At 45.9% G+C, this 25,977-nt stretch overlaps 1 protein-coding gene across 8 annotated transcripts in view; it reads left to right on the top strand.

The window, feature by feature from the left end:
- The window catches only part of LOC144768773 (uncharacterized), a 9,320,023-nt gene that overhangs the window by 9,232,147 nt on the left and 61,899 nt on the right, over positions 1-25,977 (top strand). For all 8 annotated transcript variants that reach the window (XM_078652700.1, XM_078652694.1, XM_078652695.1 and 5 more), the window contains one exon: positions 8,040-8,143. In XM_078652700.1, the coding sequence (XP_078508826.1) occupies positions 8,040-8,143 (104 nt within the window). The remainder of the gene's footprint in view (positions 1-8,039; positions 8,144-25,977) is intronic.

Here is a 25,977-nt window from a genome sequence, read left to right as displayed (position 1 = left end):
AATAAGATACAGGAGCATAGCTGTCGCTAGAGCAGCAGAATCAGTGGCACCGGGGCCCAGGGTGAGGGGCCCTCTTCACTCCAATTAATCACTATTTTTTACTACCAAACAATGGTGCTTGATTTCTTGGATTGCAATTGGACACCTCGCTTGCTTGGCATGGGGAACAGCCTACACATTGCATGCGTTACATCGCATGCTATTACAACGCGGTTGTTACGACTGCGTTGTTACATTGCATACAATTACAATGCAATTTGTTACAATAACTTGCTGTAGGGGGCACGCTAAACTAAGGAATAGTATAATTTCTCCAGCATTGAATCTTTCATAGATTCACATGCTTGATTCTTCCTCGTCGTCATGGTGGGAGTCTCACAGTATTGAAAATATAGCAGTATATAAGAAAATTTATATAAACCAATGCAAAGGGAAACACATTTTTGTTACCCATTGTCATCTTTATGATGCCTAATCAGCCAATGAAATGCCAGCCCTGAGACCACAATCCCCTGCAGAGCCACCATACATAAGATTTCTAACCGCACGTCGTGTGAGATGGAATCTCCCTGAGCTCTGCTGAGTTCTCTCTGTTGGTGAACTTTTGACCCTACTGTTTCCACTTCAGAACTCTCTGGAAAGGAAGGGGTATTGCTTTCCTTATATTGTGAAAGATGGCTGAGGGCTCTAAAAAGAGTTTCTTTAGACCCTGCAGATCTTGTGTGGAAAGCTAGACTGTTTTCTGACGACCCCCACAAAGATTGCCCATACTGCTTACATCCCAACCATGTACCCAGGGATTGTAAATATTGCAGGACTTTCTCTGCAAAGGCATTAAAAAACAGAGAAGCACGTTTGTTTCTGTGGCTACAGAAGAAGAAATCCAGATCAGAGTCTGGCTCGGATGTTGAAGAGGCTCATTCTACTCCAGAGCGTAAAAGAAAGCCGGAGTCTGCTTCTACTAAAACTGACATCAAGAAGCCAAAAGTCTGTAAGACCAAAGACAAATTGCCAGCTTCTCTGCCCTCTGACAGCACTTCTCATAGGAAGTCTGCATCATTTTCTTCAGTGCCACATACTCCTCGTAAAGCATCTGTAGGAAAAAAGACCCAGTCGCCGGACCCATCTACGGCTGCCCCCTCGACGAGGGCAGTGAAATCGAGGACAGTCAGTCCCTCACTGACTGCGGCAACGATGGCAACACCAACGCCGACTACGGCATCATCGACAACAAGAGTTACAACTTTTACCACATTGACAGCCTCATCGACGGCCGCCCCCATGACGACATCATCGACGACAGCACCGCCGACGGCACAGATGAAGGCACCTTCGACGATGAAACATTCTTTGTCGACGCCCTCGATGACGACCTCGCCGATGATGGTATTCAAATAGCCAAAGATGCAAGGCTTGTCGATGAAGATAACAATAAAAAGGATGCCACCGTCCATGACCTCGTCAACAGAGACAAAAAAGAGCTCCATGATGCCGGAATCAGGAAGGATGTCATCAGAGTTGGCATCTTTGAGTAAAATCTCGCCGCTGCCTCCTTCTCACTTATTGGAAATGCAGGAATCAGAGGAGGAAGGTTTGTTTTGGCTTGCTTATAGTCCACCGCAGCTCAAGGTAAAATGCCAGGATACTAATAATGAAGACAAGTATCAGGACAAGTCGGGAGTATTTGGAGGCGGATTTCTCCTTTAAAGATCACCCGCCTCCAAAATCACATAGGTACGAATCTTTTCAGCAGAGTTATGATTTTGAGGAAGAGGAGGATAATCTTCCGCCGCCACGGGAAGATACCATATCAGTGCCAATCTCCTTCATCATGGCCCAGAGACACATGATTAATGACTATTACACCTGCTTCCCGGAAGCTAATGCTCCTGTGCCTAGCACCCGAGTCAACAGCATGGTGCATCTTCTTCCAAGTCTCCACAGCCGCCACCGTTTCAACAGAAGGCACTACCTCCAAGAGTAATTGCCATCAGAGATGACTATATAGAGTGATGTGGAGGACCAGCCAGAACTGGGATAGCTGACGCAGGATGTGGTGCCTGTGGGCGATGAATGGGATGAGTACGTTGCACCATCCTCTCCTTCTCCCTCACCTTCCCCAGCTAATTCTCAGCTGGAAGACATTGGAGGGTTTCACAAACTGCTGGAGCGGGCCTTAAAGAGGTTTGACTTACCTCTTCTTGTGAAAGAGGCAGACTGTCTTCTATATGATTTTAAGGATTCCGCTAGGAAATCAATTCGGGCCATTCCAATGGTGAACTACATCTGGGAAGAAGGAATAAAAATTATGAAAAGTCTGGTTTCAGTACCTGCAGCAGTTTAGGGAAGAAATATAAGGGTCCAGAATCGTCTCTTGCATGTCTAATCGGTCATCCAAGACCCGAGTCGGTTGTCATGCAGGCAGTCCAGAGGTGCTCTAGGAATCCTGCGGTTACATGTTCTGCTCCTCCTAATAAGGATGGTAGAAGGCTGGATGGTACAGGAAAGCATTTTGTAGTGATGGCGGTCACTTCCATCAAGGCATCAAATGTGTTAGCCATGTTATGTTGGCACGACCGGCAAATGTGGTTCGATTTGGCACATTTCCTAGGTCATCTTCCGGACGATAAGACAGAAGAGGCGAGGCAGATACTACAAGAGAGGGCTAGGAAAGCCTCTGAGATGATGATATAGCCATGGACAGCTCATCAGTGGCTTTCAGACAGATGGCAGGAGCAATCGCTTTACGCAGGCAAGGCTGGCTTAAAGCAACTTCTTTTTGTCCGGAGATCGAAGCTAAGATTGTCAACATGCCCTTTGTTGGTGATAATCTATTTGGAAAACATATAGATGAGGCTCTTCAATGGATAAAGTCTGATATGGACACGACATGCTCACCAGGGACACTACAACAGCAGCGGTTTCAGCCCTTTCGAGGTAGAGGAGGAAAAGGTCAATAGCAACAAAGGCCGTCTTTTCAGTCCTATAGATACCAACCTTACCAGCAACAGGGTTAACGCCAGTATGCAAATCAGCAGCAGTATCGATCACCTGGGGGTCGATTCCGATCCGGTAAAAAGCGCTCCGAATCGTCATACGGAGCGTTTTTTCCCCGTACGATTCGTACCTGTAAACGTCCCGTACGTACGACGAAGTACGATTCGTACCAGGAGCCGTACTCCGTACGAATCGTACAGAGACCGTACGAATTGTATCCCCGTATGATTCGCCCTCGGAACCCGCTATACGCGACGTCTATACCGTTCGCGGCTGCTTTTTCCGACCTGGCAAGTACAATTTGTGTTGGGTACGCTCCGTACGACCCTTTTTCTACGGGAGCTGAAAACTCCCGTAGAAGCAGAGTTCGCCCCGAAACAGGTATGGAACACCCCCCCCGGTTACGGTGCATACCCCCCATGATCGTAGGGGTACGGCTCGAACACCCCATGATTGTAGGGGTACGGCTGGTACAACTACAATCATGGGGTACGGCTCGTATACCCCATGATCGTAGGTGTATGAGCCATACCCCTACGATCATGGGGTGTACAAGCCATACCCCTATGATCATGGGGTGTACGAGCCGTACCCCTACAATCATGGGGTGTACGAGCCGTACGGTGTGTATGTGAATGTGCGCTTTTCCGTACAAATCGCGTCCTGATCACCCGGTCTGGATCGTACTTGCCGAGTCGTATGGTGTGTGTACGAGTCGTACGGAAATGGCTCCGGATACGAATCGTACGGACGGTGATTTTATCGAATCGGAATCGACCCCCTAATGTGCCCTACCAACAACAGGTGGCCAGAAGAAGAACTCCGCCACGGGGAATGTCACAGGACAGTGGTAGACGTCAGTGACACTTTCGGGGCACTACTCACCTCGTTACGATGTAAACCTCATCAGAACCACTATCTCTCTCAATATTACCAGCACTGGCCAGCAATAACCTCGGACAAATGGGTGCTAGACATTGTTCATCAGGGACACACCTTAGAGTTCGTTAAAAAGCCTCCTGCCCAACCTCCCGTCCCCAAGAAACATCATCTGACCTTGCTAAAGAAGGAGATCTCAGATCTTCTTCTGAAGGGGGCTATAGAGGAGGTTCCTCAGCAACATAGAGGAAAAGGATTCTACTCGCATTTTTTCCTAATAAAGAAACAAAAGTACCAAATGGAGGCAGGTAATGCATCTAAGGAGCTTGAACAAGTATATCAAAAAACAACTCTTCAGAATGCTATTGCCACAAGAGATTCTCCTAATGTAAATTAGAGGAAACATTATGACATTATCAGATCTCTTGGATGCATACTTTGATGTCCCTATTCACGTCAAACATCGACATTATCTAAGGTTCAAGTTGGCGGGGTGCCACTATCAGTTCCAAGTATTGCCCTTTGGTCTCCGGTCAGCGCAGAGGGTGATCACAAAGTGCATGGCACCAGTGGCGGCGTTTCTGAGGCAGCAAGGTCACCAGGTCTACCCTTATCTCAAAGACGGGCTAGTAAAAGGACCTACATACCACTTAGCTCAAAACTCCTTAGGAGCTTGTCGTCAGCTATTCAAAATTCTTTAAGAGTCAATGTGGAAAAATCCTTCCTGGTACCGTCACAAACTCTACAGTTTCTAGGGGCAGTGCTGAAGACAAGAGAGGCAAAGGCATGCCCATCAGAAGAACACAATCAAAAATATTAAAGTTGGTGTCTCGGATACAAAAAAAAGAGTCAGTTTCAGTGAGGATGTACAAATCTATGCTGGGGATGCTCTCATCCTGCATTCCACTGATTCCAAATTGTTGGCTCCACATGAGGCCACTTCAGGAACAACTCGACCTACAATTTATACAGGTTCAAGGATCATTCAAGGATCTCTTTTCTATCACTCCACAAATAAGGAAAGCTCTGTCATGGTGGGGGTAAGAACAAAACTTTCTACAGGACTACTATTCGAGCCTCAAACTTCCAGTTTTATAATGACACGGACGCATCTTTGCAGGGGTGGAGAGCTCATCTGCAAGACCTAGAAATTCAGGTTCACTGGAACTCTCAGGAGGCACTGATGCACATCAGTTTGCTGGAACTAAAAGCTGTGTTTTTAGGTCTTCAAGCATTTCTCCCAAGAATCCACGATTCCCCAGTTCTAATGAGAATGGACAACACTACCACTATGTTTTACCTGCTCAAGCAGGGAGGAACAAGGTTACAAAAATTATCCTCTCAAGCTCAATAAATTTGGCAGTGGCTTCTAAAACACAATATCACTCTACAGATACAACATGTTCCAGGAGTCCACAACACGTGGGTAGACTCCCTAAGCAGGTCTTCAAGCCTATGACACGAATGAGAGTTAGATCGCCATTGGATTCTGCAAATATTCGAACAATGGGGAACTCCAGGTTTAGACCTATTTGCAACACGAGAAGACAAGAAATGCAAAAGTTTTGCGAGCAGATTCCTTCAAAAAGGATCGTGGAGGAATGCTCTTCAGGTACGATGGACACTAATGTTTGCCTACGCATTTTCGCCATTCCCTCTAATGCCGAAAGTGCTACGCAAGATGAAATCAGAACCGTGTCATCTGATCCTCATAGCACCAGCATAGCCAAGACAGTTCTGGTTCAGGGAACTTCTGCGAATCTTTGTATCGCCTCATATTCGATTTCCGCGTGTGCTCGCTCTGATATCGATGAGCAAGAGGCAAGTGGTGCACCCACAGATAGGCTTTATGAATTTGTCAGCTTGGAACCTCATAACCAGGAATTTCAATCCCTGAATATTCCTCAAGACTGCCGAGATATTCTCAGTCACTCAAGAGCAATTTGCACCAATAAAACGTATGCTGCAAAATGGAAGAGGTTCTGCCAATGGTGTTTGGATCACTCTTTACACCCTTTCCAGTCAACGCCAGTTAAAATATTGCCATATTTGCAGCATCTAGCCAAAACAGGCTTAGTCTATTCATCTCTTAAGGTGTATTTAGCTGAAATCTCGAGGTATCGGAGAAAACCGGGACAGGCACCTCTTTGGTCTGCCAGAGTAATTAACCCCTTCAGCGCTAATAACAAGGGTAACTCGTCATGGAGTTTCCATTGATTTCAATGGAAAGTCAATGGGCATGATCGGCATGCCTTAGCATCCAAGTGGTTAAGGAGTTTATGAAAGGACTCTTCGGAGTATTCCCACCGATAGAGCATCCAGAAATTCCCTGGCAACTCAACACGGTTCTTGCACAGCTGATGAAGCCACCATTCAAACCTATCTATAAGGCTGAGATAAAGTTTGAGTCCTGGAAAACTTCACTATTTCTGGCCCTAACATCGGCTAGGAGTGTCAGTGAAATACAAGCCTTTTCAATTTCTGAACCCTTTATGCAAGTCAAGAGAGAATAAGTTGGTGCTGAGAACGAATCCAACGTTCATTTTGAAGGTCCCGAGTTCATTCCATCTGAATGAACCTATTGTTCTACCTACATATTTTCTGGAGTCAACGTCTCTAGCGGAAAGATCCCTTCACACGCTAGACGTCAGACATTGCTTGAGATTTTACATACAAAGGACAAAGACATTTCAAATATCAAACCAATTATTCATTGCTTTTGCCCCTCCCAAGAAGGGGTATGCTTTGTCTAGTAACAGTATATCACAATGGACATCTTCAGTAATTGCCTTTTGGCCCGAGAAGGCAGGAAGACCACTGATTTCAAAGGTGACGGCCCATTTGACAAGAAAGATGGCTACTTCTGATGCATTGTTCGCGGGAGTGTCGTTCACGGACATCTCTAGGGCGGCAACATGGTCGAATGTCCATGCCTTTACCAGGCACTACTGTTTGGATACAGCATGGAAAGGAGATTCGGTGGAGGGACAAGCCGTGCTCCGTCAACTGTTTCATTAAGGTACTTCTTCAGGCTTGTATGACTGTATATACATAGATACGTGTTGTGATTGCTTACCTATATAGTTAAGTGTATAATAAGTCTTTGATGTTTTAACTTTTGGGACAGACAAACTGTAGTTTTGTTTCTTCCACTTGTAGGTTGTAAAAAGTGGTTATTTGATCATCAGGGAAAAGGGGTCATGCCTTTAAAAGGCTTTTCCGAAAGTTATGTACTGCTTACTATTCTGATTCAAGCATGTGAATCTATGAAAGATTCAATGCTGGAGAATAAACAAGTTACTTACCTGTACACTGTGATTCTCCAGTATTGACATCTTTCATAGATTCACATCCCTCCCCGTTTTAAGGCAAACCAATTTTACCTCATGATGGGAAGCTCGGACTCACACTTGTGCTTGAAATCTGATGTATGGTGGCTCTGCAGGGGATTGTGGTCTCAGGGCTGATGTCTCATTGGCTGATAGTTGGGTCTTATAAAGATGACAATGGGTTAGCAAAAAGGTGGTTCCCTTTGCATTAGTTTATATACATTTTTTTACATACTGCTATATTTTAAATACCGTGAGACTCCCACCATGACGACGGGGAAGATTCAAGCATGTGAATCTATGAAAGACATCTATACTGGAGAACCACAGTGTTCAGGTAAGTAAATTTGTGTTTTACTATTCCAACACCTTCCCTACTGTTGCACACACTGGAGTAGGAATAGTAAATTATCGCTATTCCTAAATTCAGCCAGCCCCCTACAGCAAGTCGTTATAACGGCATGCGTTGTAATATAATGCGATGTACAATGCAGGCGTTGTAACAACCGCGTTGTAATGGCATGCATTGTAAACGCATGCAATGTGAAGTGCTATATTCGCTTGGCATACCACTGATACTGGGAAAATGGCAAAGTAAGTTCATGCCCGCAGCTAACACCTGGAGTGATATGATTGTTATGAATAAAGCTCATGGCAAGGCCAGTACTGCTTTCCATCCTTCCAAGATCGATAAATTGAGTGCCAACTATTTCTGTCAATTACAGCGCAAAGAATTGGCAGAAGGCAGGGAGATAGAACCATGAAAACAAGTTGGTGTTATGCAACATCTGAAAGAAATGTTGATATAAAGTATCATGTTTTTTTCTTTCTCAGGATTGGGTTAAACCTGTTGAAAAAACAGCGGCTGTTCAACAATCTCCCAGAACACTATCTTATCCACCTTTGCACAACGCTGACGTTAATTAGTTATTCTGCAGGTAATTGTTCTTTGCCATTCCTAAATCAACAAAATATACGAATGCCTATCTCCTATTCATGAATAGACCTCAAAAGAGGTCATTGACAAGAATGCGGTAGATCTGTTAAACAGCTCATTGTGAATTTTACAAAATATTTTAGGCTTTTGCTATCATTAGTGCAACTTGTCCAGTGAACTTGTGGCCCCGAGGTGTGTGTGGTCGTAGTCACCCCAATTATTTCTGTCTTTTTCTTTCCTAACTAGGGGCAACAAGGGACTTTTCCTCGCTTGCATTATGGTTTTTGATATTCTTGCTGCTCCACTGCAAACCAAATATTATTAATTAGGAAGGCTATTATGGCATGGGGTTGCAGCTTTCTAGGGGACCCGCCACGTGTGACACCATCCGCCGGACGCTGTTTGTTATAATCATATGTTATTGATTTTAAGTATGAACAAACGTTGTCTTAGCACTAGGATATGTATGGAATATGTATACTTTAAACAAGGGTTTTTAGCTCAGGGATTATTCCAGGCGCTCAGACAATATACGCAAAGAGGTATAGATTTACAAATATGGTATGTATGGTGCAAACTAGGCAAGGGGATACGCCCTATAACCCCTCAAGTAAGTGTGGGCAACACCTACACCAAACAAGCAAAACTCAAACGCCTAGGCACACATAAAATAGAATCAAGTTCATGTGAACACAGGTATATACACAAACAAAAGGTATATTTTTAAGACGGAAGGAACAGTTTGGAAATTATGTTGTTAGGGAGTTCAATCTTTTAATTTCTTGCCAAAAACAATGCACGTTGAACAAGCCAACCGACATGTGTTTCGTCGCTTTAAGGAGAATTGCTCTGCGACTTCTTCAGGGCTGTGAGCTCAAGTTTGGTCCAGGTAATCGCTCAGCCGGCGATAATTCAAAACCGGCCGGTCTGATGCAGGCAAAGTATAGAGTTCCGGATCGTCAGAGTTAAAACTGTTTCAAAAGTGAACTGCAAAGGTCCAATCATGCTGAGTAACAGTGCGTGTGCATGTGTTGCTGAAAGGCTTTGAGGTCATGGGGCAATCTTCAATGTGGCCAATCGTTCGGAACTAGTCTATTACATAAAATGCCGATTTAGTTCAGAATACATAATGCAGCCCCCACGATGAGTCACTCGGTTCCAGGTAGTGGACGTAACACGTGTCGGCTGGCTTGTTCAACGTGCATTGTTTTGGGCAAGAAATTAAAAGATTGAACTCCCTACCAACATCATTTCCAGACTGTTCCTTCCATCTGGAAATATACCTTTCGTTTCTGTATATATCCGTGTTCACATGAACTTGATTCTATTTTATGTGTGCCTAGGCGTTAGAGTTTTGCATGTATGGAATATTGTCCACCTACGAGAAAAAAGAACTCTATTCCTGATGGATACTTTTCGCCTCAGATTTAGACTATCCTTAGTGCCATACTGGAGTGAGAGAGTGTTTCAGCAATGCTCCAAGGCAGAGGAAGGTGGTGCCTTATGGCTCCAAAGCGAAGCCCCTTGTAAGTGTCACTCCTGTGGGTTGCCATGAGCCTCTTTCTTTCCATGTCCTTAGATGCGGATCATAAGCTCTGCTCCCTTATCTGTGGTCCAATGATTTTCTAACTCTTTGTCAGTGTGTAAGAGAATGATATCCCCTCCACAATCAAGAAGATGCGAGTCATAACATGACTGCAGGTTCGCGCACCTGCATGGGGTCTGCCTCTGGTGCTTGTGCTCCACGCATGACTGTAATCTGTGCGACAAGTGTGCTCTCATGCTCCCAAAGGACATCTGAGACCAGGAGGCAAAACTCTACATTGCTGAGCACAAAAAGCGGACACGGTTGAAGCACAGGTCGCAGATTCTGGGCGAGCACCTGGTCGTCGTCATGTTCTGGGGACAAATTCCATGAAAGGTCCACGTCCTTCTTGATGTTTTCCAGTCAGTTGAAGTCAAAGTGCAAACATAAACATGAAAAGAAAAAGTCTAATTCCTCCCCATCCTGCCACTCAAAGTCAGTCAAGAAGGCAAAAAGGCCTCATGATAAATGTCACACCCCTTCATAGGCCCTGAAATCCGGTTGTTTCCACATCTGTTCCTGGCACATCCACAGATCAGCTTGCCATTGTCAACCCTGCAGAGGATAGAAGCCTTCAAAGAGAGAATTTTGTAGGTTTTTAGTGCCTGCCTGTGGCCCCCAAGGAGCCACAAAGGTCTCTAGTCAGAATGCTGTTGGTGGGGAGGCCTCAAAACTGTCTGGCCCCTCTGGACCCACTACCAGGCCCATACTGATTTTGGTACATAGCTCTACACTGGCACCCAGGTAGCAGAAGGTTTTTTCCATACCAGTGCTGGCGCCAACTCTGTCAGCACTGATAGATGTGGTCCAAATGCCCACCTCCGCCCCTGAGTCAACATCGGCTTAATCTTAAACAGTGTTGCAGTAGGAAATCACAAAAGTGCAACCAGCTATAATTCAACCTCCCCCTGATCCTATACCTCTGCCTCGATCCATTTAGAAGCAGAGGATCCACGTACGCTTTGGCTGTGACTCTAACACAGTCCAGTGCCTAATTTGCAATGGTGGTTCAAAGGCCTGCTGCTGCACTAGAACTGATGTTGCCCACGATTGAAACTGAATGAAATGTGCTGACTGAAATCCTTTTGCCAGAGCTCACTTCATCTTAGCTACTTCTGCCATTTAATGAAGCCTTTACTGATGCTCTCATAGCTACAAGGGCTAAGCCATGTTCCTGTCCGCTAATCAGTCGACCCATATTTCGCTGGTATGGACTTACCCTGGTTATTCACACTTTGTAATGAAACACCCAACACCAGACAGTCTGATCATCTAAGTCTCACATGTAAGGCCAACCTGGTTTCTTTATGGCCAATCGCCTGAAAGGGAATCAAAAAGAATTGTTGCCTTTGGGAAGAGTCTGTTCTCTACAGCTAGTCCTGCACTTGGATCTATCAATATAGTTTGCTTGCTAGGCCGACACATAGATGCCTTGTGAGACACAGCCAGTGATATTTCCCCAGAGGATCACAGGGCCCGTTACCCCAGACTATTCTTGATGGCAGACTGCTGCAAAATATGTGTTCCAGGCAGCCTAAAAATAACTGACTAAATTGGCAGGGCTACGTGCACCAGCATCCTACATTCCTGGATGAGGTCAACTGGGTTTTCTGGTAACTTGCTAGCATCTCTCATTTATAGGCCCTTTAATTGCGCCAAGTTATCCAAGGAGAAGGCTGATTTGGTGCTGGAATGATAGACAGACAGTCTCTTGATAACATGATCCCTTTGCTTGTCTATCTGAGCAAAGTAATTTCCTCACCACTTCAGGAAATTCTGAGGCTACTCAAGGGGCCAAGCTTTCAGACAATGAAAACCCTCACATCCTGTTGTACAGCAGCTTGCCTACTCCTTTCAGGCCGTATTCCCCCAACTCATCCTACTCTGCTGCATGGATTTCCAAGCTGCTAGATTTTGATCTCAGTAACTCATGCTGGGCCGGTAGGATGCAAGATGCATGCAACATTTTCTCCCTGGCTGGAGATCCATCACTTCCGACAGACGGATCTAACAAATCGTCAAAAAAGATTATGCTCTACCTTTTACTTCTACCCCTCCCTACCTTCCCCACACTCCAGAACGCATTTTGGAAGAACACTTCAGAATCTTGATGCAGAAGGTCAATCATTCTCCAAAGTTGTCGTTGAGCAGGTACTGTATTCGGAGCAAGGGATGAGATAACACTCGTGCCATTACCTCGTCTGGAAGAAAGACGGGGGCCTCAGGCATATTCGCTTAGTGGGATTCTGAAAACACAGGCCCCTTATTAGGTACACTTTTTGAAATTCCTTTTATTTGTTGTTTTGTTAGTCCAGCACTGAAAGGTTATTTGTCGGCCTTTTCAGACTACTTGTGTTTATTTGGCCAGCCATTGTTTAAATCATCAGTTGTGATGCATTTTCTAAAAGGTTGGATGGACATGTTGCCCCCAAAGCCTTTTGTAATGCCTTGGAAAGACGCTAATGTGGTCTTGAAATTTCTTATGTGCACAGCCTTTGAGCCAATCAATTGCTGTTCCTTCAGTCTGTTTACTCTGAAAACCATATTCCTGATTGCCTTCATGCCAGCACGAATGAGTGAAGTGCAGGCAGCCTGGACAAGTCTTGATACCCTTTCATGTTGGCTAATCACTTTGTCAGTGTTCTCTGCTTCACCTCATCCCTCGAAGGACGAAAAGAGACTCCACTGCCTTGGGCCTAAGTGAACGATTTGTTTTTACATCAACAGCAAAATTGCATACTAATCACAATCACCTCTGTATGGGATTTTCAAACTGCAAAAAAGGCAAGGCAGTGCTAAAGAGGACATTTTTAAAGATGGATAGCCTTCTGCATCAAAATCTGCTAGGCAATGGTCTAGAACCAGTCTCCTGAAGAACTACTGGCCCATTTCACGAGAGACAAGGTCGCTACAATGGCGTTGGTGAGAGGAGTATCTGTCTTAGATATCTGCCAGGCAGTAACATGGGCATTGGTGCACACATTCACAAAACATTACCACCTTACAGTCAGATCCAATGGGAAGGTCACTTTGCCTGCGGTATTGAGCAGGACTTTTTGGTCCACTCTCCACACCCTCCAGCTCTGGAAGGTACTGCAAAATGTATCAAGTCTAAAGGTGAGGAATTCTGCGGGTAGAAGTCCTTTCAGAAAAACAAGTTGTTTACAGTAACGCACTGCCCTCCTGCCTCTCTGTTCTATTGAGTGACATTTATTATATTTTTTTAAAGTCCCAAGTTAGAGATTGGTACACTGTCATGCACATTTTGCCTATGCTCCAGGTCTAAGAGTGCAAGAGGAGAAAGATACAGGAGGGTGACTTCAGTGTGACACTTATATGCAACTCTATTTCATCGCTTCCATGGTGGTACGGAGTCATCACTGAGCGACACAGCAGCACCTACTAATGTGCTGGAGCATTGCTGAAGAATTCTCCAGATCAGTCTAGCACCTTGGGGTTTTCTCAAGGTGAGGAATCTGTGATTAGGTAGAGTATCGACCAGAAAGGGTTACAGAGGGTAAGTAACTTGTTTGTGTTGTCTCCATCTGCTGCCATTTATTTACATAATAATAATATAATACTTTATTTAATTTGTTAAAATCATAAAAGGGTGGATCTTACTACCATGTGATAAACATCAACATCAATGAGTCAGCATAAAAAACTACATAAAATGACACAAGCCCCCGTGTCCTTAGCGACTTTGCACAGATATACATAGAAAAAAAAAAAAAGAAACAGAGGTAACTCTTTGTAAGGGAGTGGCTGTCTCATTAAAATATGGGGGCCAACAAATGACTGTTATGACAAGGGATGCGATGTACATAGGGGCTTATGTTTGATTAAATGTAACTGTCCCCTCTTGTCTCAAATGGAGTGCATTGCAGTGTATTAACATATCAGAGAGGGGAAGTGGGGAGGAGGGTAACTATTGAGAAAATGAAGGAGAATCCAGGTCCAGCCGCGGGGAGACCATGTGTCCCAGTTCGTCTTTTGCTGCTGCCTTTTTTTCAAGTTCTTGGGCAGCAAAAGCCAGGAATTTTATCATTTTGCAGGAAAGTTGTATCAAAGACCCGCTGAGGCATTTTATCACAGCCGCCCTGCAGGTCCTGACTTGTGTTTCTCTTAGGAGTGGTTTCAGGAGATTCTTCCTTAGATTTTGTAAGGCCGGGCAAATACATAATAGGTCTTTGCTCTGGAACCACCCCAACCTCAGTAGACTTAGTTTCCTCTTGTAGTGATCCCTGAAACATTCTTGCAAATAAGGTTGTTGTTTCAGTTGGTTGTATGTTGGCATCACGATCCAGGCGTGACTTTTGCCAGCCACTGAACCTTTGTCTATTTGCAACGATGCTTGTTTAATGGCTTTGTTGGTAATTTGTTTAAAAGCAGTGTAAGGCATTGGTGAATGGCAAGTGTCTTCCAGGTTTAGCAATAGAAGCGCTTGCCTAAGAGACTTGCATGTGGAGTTGGACTGCCTAGCCTGTTTTTCGACTTCTTCCCAGCAGAGGTGGGCAAGTGTGTTGTCTTCAGCATCCCTCATGCGCCAATAGTATTTGGCCAGGGCCCCTTGTCTAGCCGGGATCTGATTTATTAACCCGTATTCCATGCATATTTGTGCTTGGGAAATATGTAGCGGAATTGAGAAGAGATTTTTAAACTATTTTGATTGAGCAAGGTTTAGCACTGTAGAGTCCTTGGTAGCCATCATTTCCGAGCCATATGTGAGCGAAGGCAGAAATTTTGCTGCTACAGCCTTTAGCAAGTGACCGGTTGAACTTCCACTTAGGTGTTTTTGAATGGTTTTGAAAGCAAATTAGAGTTGTTTTGATTTTGAATTCCCAAGGTCTAAATGATGTTTGTACTTTAGTTGACGGTCTAGTAGGATTCCCAGATATTTGTATTTATCCACCTGGGTTAAAGTACAGGAATTTATCCTCCAAACAAATTTTGGTCATTTTTTTCGAGAGCTGGAGAAGCATAGGACGTTGGATTTTTTAAGGTTTATTGTTAATAGTGCGCTGGAGAAGTACAGCGCAAGTTTAGAAATCAGCCGTTGTAAGCCAAGTGGAGTTTGTGAGAGAAGCACAATATCATCCGCACATTGCAGACTCGCTATGGGTGTTTGTCCCAATTTTGGTGGGTCTCCGTGGATTGTACATAGGTCTCGCTGTAGGTCGGCGGTATAGATGTTAAATAGGCTAGGGGCCAGCACGCATCCATGCTTTAGCCCGTTAAATGTTGGAAATTTCTTTGTTAGGCACCGACCGTCCCCTTTTTTTATTTGGACCCAGGTATGCGAATATAAATTGATAATTGCTCCCAATAAGTTGGGAGGGGCGCCCCAAGCTTTCATTTTGACCCATAGTTTAGATCTTGGCACTTTATCAAAAGCAGCTTTCAGGTCTAAAAAACATGTATATAGAATGGTAGAGTTGGCGATTGCTTTTTTAGCAAGGAGAGTTAGTGCTGATAGGTTTGTTAGGGTGCCCATGCCGGCCCGGAAACCTGTTTGTGTCAATGGGATCAAACCTTTACTGCTGACCCAAGTCTCCAGGTCTGCCAATAGATTGGATGCGTAAATCTTGGCCTCAACGTCTATTAGGGCTATTAACCTATAGTTGTTAGGGTCTGAGCGAGTCCCTGATTTATGAATCGGTTGTAGAATACTGCCCCTCCAAGAGTCAGGAATGTTCCCGGTCCTTAAGCTGTTACAGAACAAGGGGGATAAGTGACTAGACCAAAACGTGGGATCTTGCCTAAATAGAGCGTTGGGTAGGCCATTTGGTCCGGGGGCCCCATCTGCTCTCAGGTGGTTTATAGTCCTCAAAACTTGCTTTGGTGTAATCTGATCTGTTTCTCCTGTATGCTCCAGAACTGGAGGCTTGCAGGTTGCTTTGGTTTGAAAAGACTTTACTGGGTTCGAGGCTAAGGTTTCCACCAGTACCCGACTATGGGTGCAGGATGAGTCTTTTTGCATGCTGGGTTTCCACGCTTCTGCGGTTTTTCTCGAACTGAGAGTTGAATTGAACTCTATTGGGGTCGCAGGTGTGTTATCTATGAGCTTATCCGGTGTGAAATTGTATGTTAAGTCAATGTGTGCGCCCCAAATTTGATCTTTCATGTCCCAGTTGAACTGTCGCTGTTTGCCATTAAGCATAAGATTTATTTTTGCCCAGAACTGTTTGGAATTCCGCAGCTTGCTAGCATGAAGTATGGTGCACTCTAGATTTTCCTTGTACTTTTGCTTGGCCGTTTTGGTCTCGCATTTTAGCTCCTTTTTAAAATTTTCTATTGATTTGAGAGTTTGTTGTGATTATTGGGGGTCCTTTTTTCGTAATGACCTGAGATATGAGTTGAGTTGCTTTTTTAATAAACGCATTTTAGGCGTGTACCATTTCCCTCCTCCATTTCTTGTTGTTTTGTGTCCTCTGCGCTTGATTTGTTTTTTTTGTTGATGTTACCTACGAAGGACTCCCAGGCCTTTACTATATCTTTGGGTTCTTCTGATGGTGGAAGCAGTAAGCGACATGTCTCCATTAAATTAGAAATGTTGTCTTCATTCCTTTTTAATCTTTGTAAGTTGAAAAGTTGAGTGTTCAATGTTAGAGGATGCGCTTGCTCTGACTCTTTTAGTTTGATTGATAATGTGAATATCTGGGGATAGTGATCACTTTCACCCCGTTCCAGGATATGGAAGTCTTTGATGTAAGGAAATAGATCGGGATCTGCCAATGTATAGTCTATTGTTGAGCCTGTGTTCCTAGTAACCCTCGTTAGGGCTGCTAATAGACCATATGCAAGGGACCCCTTCCATTTAATGTGTGCAGGAAGAGGGCTTCCAATTCTGCTGCACATTTCTTCCCCATTGCATCTTGTCTACTTTGGTTGCCCTGTCGTGGCTCAATAAAGTTCGCTAGGTTTCCCTCCTGTCCTTGGATTAGGTTCATGTTAAAGTCACCAGTTATTAACATATTATCGCTTGGGTAGGTGGATTTCAGCGTGGTGATTGCTGCTATTAGTTGCTTAATCCTTTTCCCTTTATGTTTTCCCCCTGGATGCATGTATAAGTTTAGAATCAATAGACCCATGGTAGGAGAGATTTCAATTTTGATGTATTGCATCCATGTAGAATTTAATTTGATACAGGTATCTCTCCAAAGGAAATCAGTGGATATAAAGATTGATAGGCCTCCTTTTGCCCTACCGGGTCGTGCCTTCTTTTGTGCTGGTATGAAATGTTCTTTATATCCCACAAGTGGCGAGTTTTTTGTCTGCCACGTTTCCTGGAGCAGAAGTTTGTTATATTGGGTGATGAACTCTATGAAGTTGTCTTCCTCCAGCTTTGTGCTTAATCCATTGAAATTCCAAGAACAGATCTTGCAGCCCTGCTCTTTTCCTGCTGTTTGGCTTCCGTTAATTCATTCTACGCTCCTCTGGGTTAATACCAGGGGAGCTTGTTGGTTCCTCTCAAGTGTGGCTGCTTCCTGGTGAGCAAATGTGATTGTGATTTGCCTAGATGGGTGACCTTCTTCTGCGATGTTGCTTCTTTGGTCTGGGCCTTTCACACCTTTTAGAAGACTCCGTTTCGGACTTTGTTTCTGCAGCGGACTGGGGTATCGTGCAGGCTCCACCTTTTTTAACTCTGTGCCCCATAAGGAGAATTCCTCTCTATGCAGCAGGATTAGTTCTGTGAAGTTGTGTTCGGTCCATGTTATATTCGTGGAGTCGGGCCTGTTTGGTAAGGATTTGGTTTGAATTCAATTGACTCTAAATCGCCTGATTTTATATGGCGCATGCCTGGTAATTCTTATAAGAGTTTTAAAATGGACCCTCTGTTCAAGATGTTGTGTGGCCCTCTCGAGCTGTATTGCGGGATTAGTTAAACTTTTTTACTTGGGATGTATTGTATTGGGTCTTTGTGTCTTTTACTCTCTCTGTTACTTGAAATGGCTGTGCCTACCCGGTCAGCCTCCAGATCAAGTGGGGCCGAGTTAAATTGATATTGGGAACCATTGCTCTCAGGACCGGTGGAATTCACAACTGGTGGTGCTTGTATTTCTCCAGTCGGCGGAGCCCATTTCTTTCTTCCGTTGGGCTTCGTAAATGTATCTGAGTCAACTTGTCTGTTGTTAGTGGTCGGTTGCAGGATAGAGATGTTAATGTTTGCTTTATTACCGTGCTCAGTATCTGTATTCTTTGATGATTCTGACCTCGATGATTTGAGTTCTGCTTTCCCTCCTGGGAAGTTGAATATACTGAACTCTTTCCTTGCTTGCTGAGTTGGACTGGTTTGTTCAGTTAGGCCATCTGGGGTAGTGGATTCCTTTGTTGGGGAGTTGTCAGTTGGAATTGGCCCAAGCACTGACTTTGTTTTGTTTTGAGAGGGGTCACCCTCAATCCGCGCTTTGTTCTTGGTATCGTCGGAGTCAGAGTTTGTTTTTTGAGGATGAGTTACCGGCGGCCCTCGGATGTTTGATTTGGTTTTTCTTGCTTTTCTCAAGCGCTTCCTTTCTCTCTTTGTGAGAGAGGTTGCCAAATTTGTTTGTTTGGGGCTTATTTGGCCTTTTGTTAGTGAATCCTGGTTTTGTGGTGCATCCTCTCGCGTGTCAGACTGAGCTTGTTCGTCTAAGATTGCTGACGTATTGATGTCGTCTGTATTGGGAGAGTATGATTTCTCTAGTATTTCTGGGCTCACTTCATTGCTCCGGGTATCGATTGCCCTGCCAATTCCCTCCTGGCCATCATGTTCAACTGTTTCCAGGCTGGTGGTTATCTTGGTCTCTTTTGATGGTTCCTTAACGATCCCCAATATCTGTGTCATCAACGTGGGTACAGTTGCCAGTTTGTCAATTATTTGGGGGCAATGGCAAGCGTTAAAGGTGGTGTCCCTGTTGAGTTGCACCTTCTTTATCATGATGTTGAGGTCTTCTAGGTTTGATTCTATCCCCTGGACGTGGATGGCCAAGATGTTAAGCAGATCGACTTGCGTGTCTAGTTTGTCTGCATGGTAGGACATATCTCTGCCTAAGGTTTCCATGGTGTTTAATAGTTGTGGCCATATGGTGGCAGTTTGGGTACTTTCCGGTGTTTCCCCCTGTATTTGGATTGGTAGGGGTGAATATTCAAGATGCTCTGGATGTTCTGTGTAGGTGTAGTGCTCATGCAGTTGGTCACTCCTCTGAGGTGTCATGTTTTGAATGCCCTCTTCCTTTCCTGATATTAACTCATTCATTTCTGTAGACTGGCACCTACTTTGTTTGAAATCTACTATTTCCTTTGCTTCTTGTGGCGTTGAAATTTTGATGTCTTCGGTTTCTAACCCTACGAAGAGAAGACTATGGTTTCCAGCCATATTATCTTGTTCCGGTGAAAATTTGCCTCTCATTAAACTGGGAAAGTGAACCATTGAAAGTGGGCTCGGTTCATGGATGAGATTTTGGTTATACAGAATGCCTGCTTCTGCTACTTTAAGTGTCGTTTTCTGAGCTGTCCAAAGGCTTTGCTGCGAGAAAACAGGATAGTTACTTGTGTCAGGATCCCGGTGGACATGGGCACAAGCCATTTGAGGATGAGTTGCTTGTTGAGCCTGGGGAAGTGGTTGTACTGAGGGTAAGTCTGATCCTTTGGCTGGTTGTAACCTGCTCACGTCATCTAGCCCAGGCGGGCTGGAGCCCACGCCCCCTGGGTTCCCTCTTGATTTAATTTTGAGGGCATTACTGGGCTCGCTTTGGCTCCTTTATTTGAGCAATGAGGATGTTGATTTGTCGCTGTTGTTCGTGACCTCCGTAGAGACCTTGTGTTTTTCAACGTTAGCGTTAGAGCTAACATTGTTTTCTTAGTGCTCCTTGCTGCTCCCTGTGGAAAGTCTGTGGCATACTTTGAGAAAATCGGAAATTAGCGCTCGTTTGCTGGCTTTGAGGGCTGGGCCTAGTGCGTTGTGGGCCGGGGAGGCTATTGCATCATCGTCTGTTTCTCCCTTATTAATTTTTGCAGGTCTGCTTTCTGTGGTGTCCCTGTGAGAATCCTTTTGCAACAGGGACTGGGCTCCACGATCCTTGTTTTGTAGCGTCAAAGGACACTTAGGGATCTGTGTGTGGAACTAGCCTGTTGTCTGGCTCTTACAAAGATGTTGACTTTTGAAAGCTCATGGCCCTGCCCTTAGCTGTTCCTGCATCTGCCACTTTGTTTGTGCTCGGTGGGTCCCCTTTTCCTTTTTTTATCTTCCCCTGGGGTTTTTCTTTGCCACCTCGAGGCTTCCCTGATCTCATAGTCTACTTACTTGGGATTGACTCTTATCAGACGCTAAAGTTTTTACTTGAGGGTTCCTAGTTGTCTCTTAATTCAACGGAATTCCGATGATCCCTCTAAGCAGTGCATTTCCTGGTTAAAGCTGTGGATCTTTGTAGCACCCTGTGGTGATCCTCTTTTATTTGTTTTGTTTAATAAGGGAGGGCATGGGCCCTGAGCCTCCACACAATGCTCCTGGGGCTCCCCCTTCACTACTTTCGCGGTTCTCGTGATTTAAATACCCGCTCCCTTGTAGGCTACCCTCCCACCACAGTGTCGCCCTCTGAGCTACAATCGCCCCCTGCCAAAACGCTCACCTCCTCACTCGGTGGGAAGGGGTCAAGACTGATGTCCTTTTCCAAGCTCTTGGGCACTGATGTCCTTTTCCGCTCTTGGGCACTGATGTCCTTTTCCAAGCTCTTGGGCACTGATGTCCTTTTCTAAGCTCTTGGGTTCTAGGGCGCGGGAGAGGCAGGCTTCTTTAAGCTTCGGGAGGTCGGCACTCCCTTGGTGCTCATTGCTGTCCCCCTTGGCCCCCCTAGCTAGGTCCCCCACTGACAACAGGCTAGGTGATTGTGGGATAGGTGCGAGGGGAGGCAGGGGAATGAGGAGTAGGAGCGGCAAAACTGCAATGCACCGGCTGCCGGTGAGTTGTGCTGGGCTGCTGCTGACCACTCCGCTCTGGGCTGCTAGCTTAACCAGCTGGGTCAGCTTTTCCAGAAGAACGCCTGGTAAACGCCCCGTTCAACTTTGTCAATCAATATGCGGTTCCTACCACGTTTGGCACCTCTAGGCGTGCCACCGCAGGAAACGCCGCACCGCTCTGCTCTACTCTCTGTTGCACCGGGGATCCGGAACCGCTGGTGAGGGGGGCTTCAGCCCCATCAGCACCGGTCGCCCACCTCCTGTCTCGATAGTTGTGGCGGTTGCGGGTGTGGGTGGCGCCTTGAGGTCGGGTCGGCGGCTCAGCTGCTCAAGGGTGGCTTCCGCAGCGTGCCTGCCCGCCTGCCTGTTCATGGCCGCTCTAAGCTCTCTGCTCCTCTGTGCTCCTCCTCCGCTCCGCCTCACCAAAACGCCTTTCAAAAAACTGGAAAGTCTGTTATTTACAATACATTAGAAATATTGAAGTACCTATGCCATTGTCCTCAGAAGTTTCTGTGGGCATCCTCCAGGATGACCAATTGCTTTCTGTTTCTTAGAACAGTTGTCCATAGCTTTCATCCATTTATTTAGTGGCAGTGCTGTTGTGTACTCTCAATATCTGATAGAGACATCTTGCTGCAGATTCCTTATTTTTCAATGTTCCAGGCGACAGACTGGATCTGGAAGATTTTTGCATGAGCAGTACTTCTGCGCGCCAGTAGGTGGGGTTGATCAGTTCTGCACAGCAGTGTTGGCGTTGTACACACAGGAAGTTATGTCCGCTTCACCTTTATAGGCACCACCTTGGTGTTTCTGCGCCAGTTAGCGCTAATCCGGAGAAAGAACTACCCCTCTGTCACTTTTTGACAGACTTTTTTAGATGTTTTATCAAATTCTTTTTGGAGAAATGATTCCTCCTGGTGTGACGAGGTGATTTCTTCAGGGAAGAGAGGTTGTAAACCGTGTGGCACCTGCCATCACGCAATGTCGGTTACAGACCCACATCAGGTGTGTCTTTGGTGTCTCGAGCATGACCATGACTCCAAGTCGTGCTCGGACTACCGAGCCATGCCACAGAAGACTTTGAGGGAGCGGTCACTTAAGCTGCTAGCGACCTGCAAGGTGGAGCCACATTGCTCGACTCATCAGGAGGTCTCGGTCCCTATCGAGCAGGAGGTTGCAGAACTGCTCCAGGAGCCTCAAGTCTTCTTCCTCACATTTCAGGTCATTGGGACAGTCGGGGAAGAAGCATAAGAAGCACATGAAGCAGAAGTGTGCTTTGACTTCTCCCCATCCGTCGGCTGATGCAATGAAAGACCATTGGTGTTCGAGGCACGGTTCCTTGGAGTAGTTGCCAGGGCCGCCTCAGAGCCTGCCACCTTTTCTGGGAGCCTATACGATCCGCGCTCAAATAAAATAATTTTATGAGGCCATGCAATGTGTATTTGAGCAGACCAACCCCTCCGGCGCACCTTTGGACCCAGTGGGTTTGAAGGGGGGCCTCATCGGGTTCTGCACCAAAAGCCCTGGCCTTGACTCCAGCGGGCTCTCATGGATCCGATCCTGGATCCGGACGGGCGCTGGTTGTGCCACAGCAAATTTCGTCAATGCCGGCCCAACACTGATGCTCCCAATGCTGCCAGCACCCACCGGCGGTGCCTGCCCCATTTACACCCACAAACCTGACACGGAGCCGAAACAGCTTCGATCGACGCCAGTACCACCTATACAACTCAATTATAGGGTCACATTTAAAGAACATATAACAAGAGAAAGAGTAATCAAATCGACGCAGATTCTGGTGCCGACAGGACCCATGGGTTCTAGGTTGGTGCTTGAGCCCTATTATGAAGCGCTAGGCTTTGGGGAAGAATGGTAGGGTTCACTGGAATACCAGATAGTAGGCAAGGAAATGGAGTGGTGTGAGGAACTCGGTGTGCCAGTGGTCTCAAAACAACCCCAGGTTGTTTCTCCCCCTATCATGACTATGGAGGAGGGAGCATCTTATTCCATGGTGGTGAAGAGGGAAGCTGAGGTAGTGGATCTCGAGTTGCCCTTCATGGCAGTCAAGACTAACATCTTGACAGAAGTGCTACAGCCCGGAGTTTCCTCTTTTGAACCCTTGCTCCCTTTTAATAAAGCACTTACGGATGTTGAAGGAAACCCACCTCTCTATATAGTGCACCACAATGGGGTACACAGCTCAAAGAGGTTGAAGAGACCCTTATTGTTTTACAAAGGCAAAAGTAGATCATAAAAAGTAGATCATAATAGCACTCTTTTTTGTGGTAGTGTGGGCGAGCAGTTAGGCTTATCAGAGGGTAGTGCTAAGCATTTGTTGTACACACCAAGACAATAGTAAATGATAACACACCCAAGGAATGAAGTTGAGACCAAATTTGAAATATACAATTTTTTTAATATACATATTTAGACCAAGAACTTTGGGACAAGGTAAAGAGTTTCTGCAATATGCTAAATTACAAGAAAATTCAATAATCACAGTTGTGCGCAGTTACGCCCAATGTATTTCCTATGGAAGGAATAAGGTAGGGGAAAAGCAATGCTATACAGTTTTTATTGTGGTTACTCTTTTAGAAATCGGAAGGTTTGAGTCCAAGGTCCAAAGTGCCAAGGCAAATTCTAAGGAGCTTCCCTGATTGTTAGGGAAGCAAGGCAGAAGGTGTCTCTGTAGCTGGTATGCTACAAATACAAGGGGCCACCAGTAAAAGCACAGGAAAAGGGGACTTGGAGGCAAGTCCGAAGGCTCTCAAGAGAAAGTAGGGGTTGTAAGGGCTCTGGGGCCGTAGAAGCACAGCTGGATTGAAAATGCCCCAATCGGGCGAGCTGGATGCCATGGAGATGTGCAGCTGGGCAATGGTGCACGAAAAAGCACCTCGCTGTCAGGAGTTGACTGGGCCACTGCTGAGGTGCTTCGCCAGGGTCCTAAAGTTCCTTGTCAGGTGCTGGCTAGCTGTAAAGTTCGAGTCCACCTGCACTCTGCTTTGTCGGTTTTTGCAGCAAGGGGTCCGGTAACCAGGGTGTTGGTGCCTTGCAGACCCGGTGGGTCCTTGGGCCTCAAGATTTGGTGCAGAAGCCAAGGTGACCATCCAGAGAAAGTGTACATTTGGATGACACTCAGACACGTGGGTTGGGATGGGGAGCTGGATGACACTGGACCGGACTTTGCTGTTTTGGAGACCTGCAGTTGCAGTGAGATAGTACCTCTACCTCGAGGGAGTTCTTTGGCGATTTGCAAAGTGATGGTGACCCTACGGGGTTTGTGGAGGCTACACAGCAATGAGGCGAGCTGGAGGATGGTGATTGTCGAGTTATATGGTGGCAGGCAGGAGTTTGCGCCCAAACTCCACCACGAGGTCTACAGTTCTCAGTTCAACAGTGTTACTTCATTCATCTTCTCCTTGCGTCAGTGGAATCTAAGTCCAGGGTCTGGGGACGCCACCGAAATACTACATTTAGGGGCGTTTACAAGGGAGTGACAGGTAGTGGCCAATAAGCCCCTTACAAGGGGTGTCAACACACTTTGTTATGCCCACCTCCTGTGGGAGGGAGGTATAGCGCTAGCCCTGATTGGAGAAGTCCCATCTTCAAAATGGTGGGCACTGAAAAATGTGCTTCACCTCGCCTCCAGCACCTGAAGAGTGGAGTTGGCAGAGGGGGGTGCACTTCCCATTCTTTCTAAGTTTTCCCACCTATCTTCCCACCAAAAGGGGAGGGGGTGGGAGGGAAGCCTACTCTTTCTAGCAGGAGAGGCTGGGGGTCGCGCTTCAAAGGTGGCAAGGCCTTTGAAGTTTCTAGCCACAGATGGGTGTTACTGACCGGGGGAAGGTGTGAATCCCTCCACCCAGGACAGGCTTTGTTCTTGACCTCTGAGCATGATGGTGGTCACCCCATGAGGTCAGAACATTGTCTGGTGGTGCCAGGCTGGCTTAGACCAGTCGTTAAGTTTCAGGGGACCCCTCTAAGGGGCCCTCTGTGTGCAGTTATTAATTAATTTGACACTGGAATCAGTGTATGTTTATTAGGATGAGATGTTTGGTAACAAATATCCCATAGTAAAATGAAGCCATCACAGAGCTGGGGAACTCATAATGATGAGTGCCCAACCTATGTACTCTTCATGGCCTCCCTGTTCACTTACAATATCCAAGAATCAACATGGATAACGCAGGAGTATATCTGCTCATGCCGATATGTAGTCACAGGAGATATAGTGCGCCCTACCAGAGGGGTGGCTTACCTGTATCTCGTGCACTGTTTGTGGGCATGACACACAGGGAAGTGTGCTATGTCGACTCTTCGGTTTTGTCTTCACCAAGGCGCACTGTCTACGATGGCAGGGTGCATGGCCTTAGTGAGGGACACAGGGGTGGCACAATTCATGCTGCAACCCATGGGGTCCTTCTTCAGCACCAATGCCCTAGGTACTAGGGGTACTATTTACTAGGGACTTACAAGGGGTACTGAAGTTGTGCCAATTGCGAAACAAAAGGTACAGTTTAGGGAAAAAGCTTCTAGCAGAGGGCACCTGGTTTGCAGGGACCCTGTGCACTTCCATTTCAAAATTACACATTTCACAGGCATTTTCTTATCAGAACTCAATATTAGAGACCTAGAGAGATTTATAAACATCCAATCTCCCTGCATCACAAGTTCCGGTTAGTGCTTTATGAGACAGTGATAACTGCAACTGCCCTGACTGCCCCTGGAAGATGTTTGAGCAGATATAAAGCATGGGCTCTTTCAGTTTAGAATACATGGACCATGGTAGCCTCTGGAACAATAAATGTGTAAACAAACAGGTTCCGCGGTGCTTAAGGAATGTCCAAGCTGCAAATGGCTGAATGATACAGTGCACTGCTTGTCACATTTAGAAAGTCATAAACAATTCCAGAGTCTTGAGAATCACCGGCTTACCATAGCCTTTGCCGCTACTACGTTCTAAACTACTCAGTGCCGGCTCACAGAGGGCGTGCTGCTGGTTGGTGGGGTAAGGCGGGGCGGAGGAGGGGCACGGTGGGGGGTTGTAGTGTCAGACTTATGACGGACAGGACTAAGATAAGTAATTAAATAAAGAAAACAATGTACTTTGGGCTTACCATAGCCTTTGCCGCTACTACGTTCTAAACTACTCAGTGCCGGCTCACAGAAGGTGTGCTGCTGGTTGGTGAGGTGAGGCGGGGTGGAGGAGGGGCACGGTGGAGGGTTGTAGTGTCAGACTTATGACGGACAGGACTAAGGTAAGTAATTGAATAAATAAAACAATTTACGTTGGGCGCGCTGCATCGCCAAGTTGT

The sequence above is a fragment of the Lissotriton helveticus genome, chromosome 7, assembly GCF_964261635.1.
Source record: "Lissotriton helveticus chromosome 7, aLisHel1.1, whole genome shotgun sequence".
NCBI lineage: Eukaryota > Metazoa > Chordata > Amphibia > Caudata > Salamandridae > Lissotriton > Lissotriton helveticus.
Note: the sequence above shows the minus strand (reverse complement) of the source record. Positions and strands in the feature narration are given on the sequence as shown.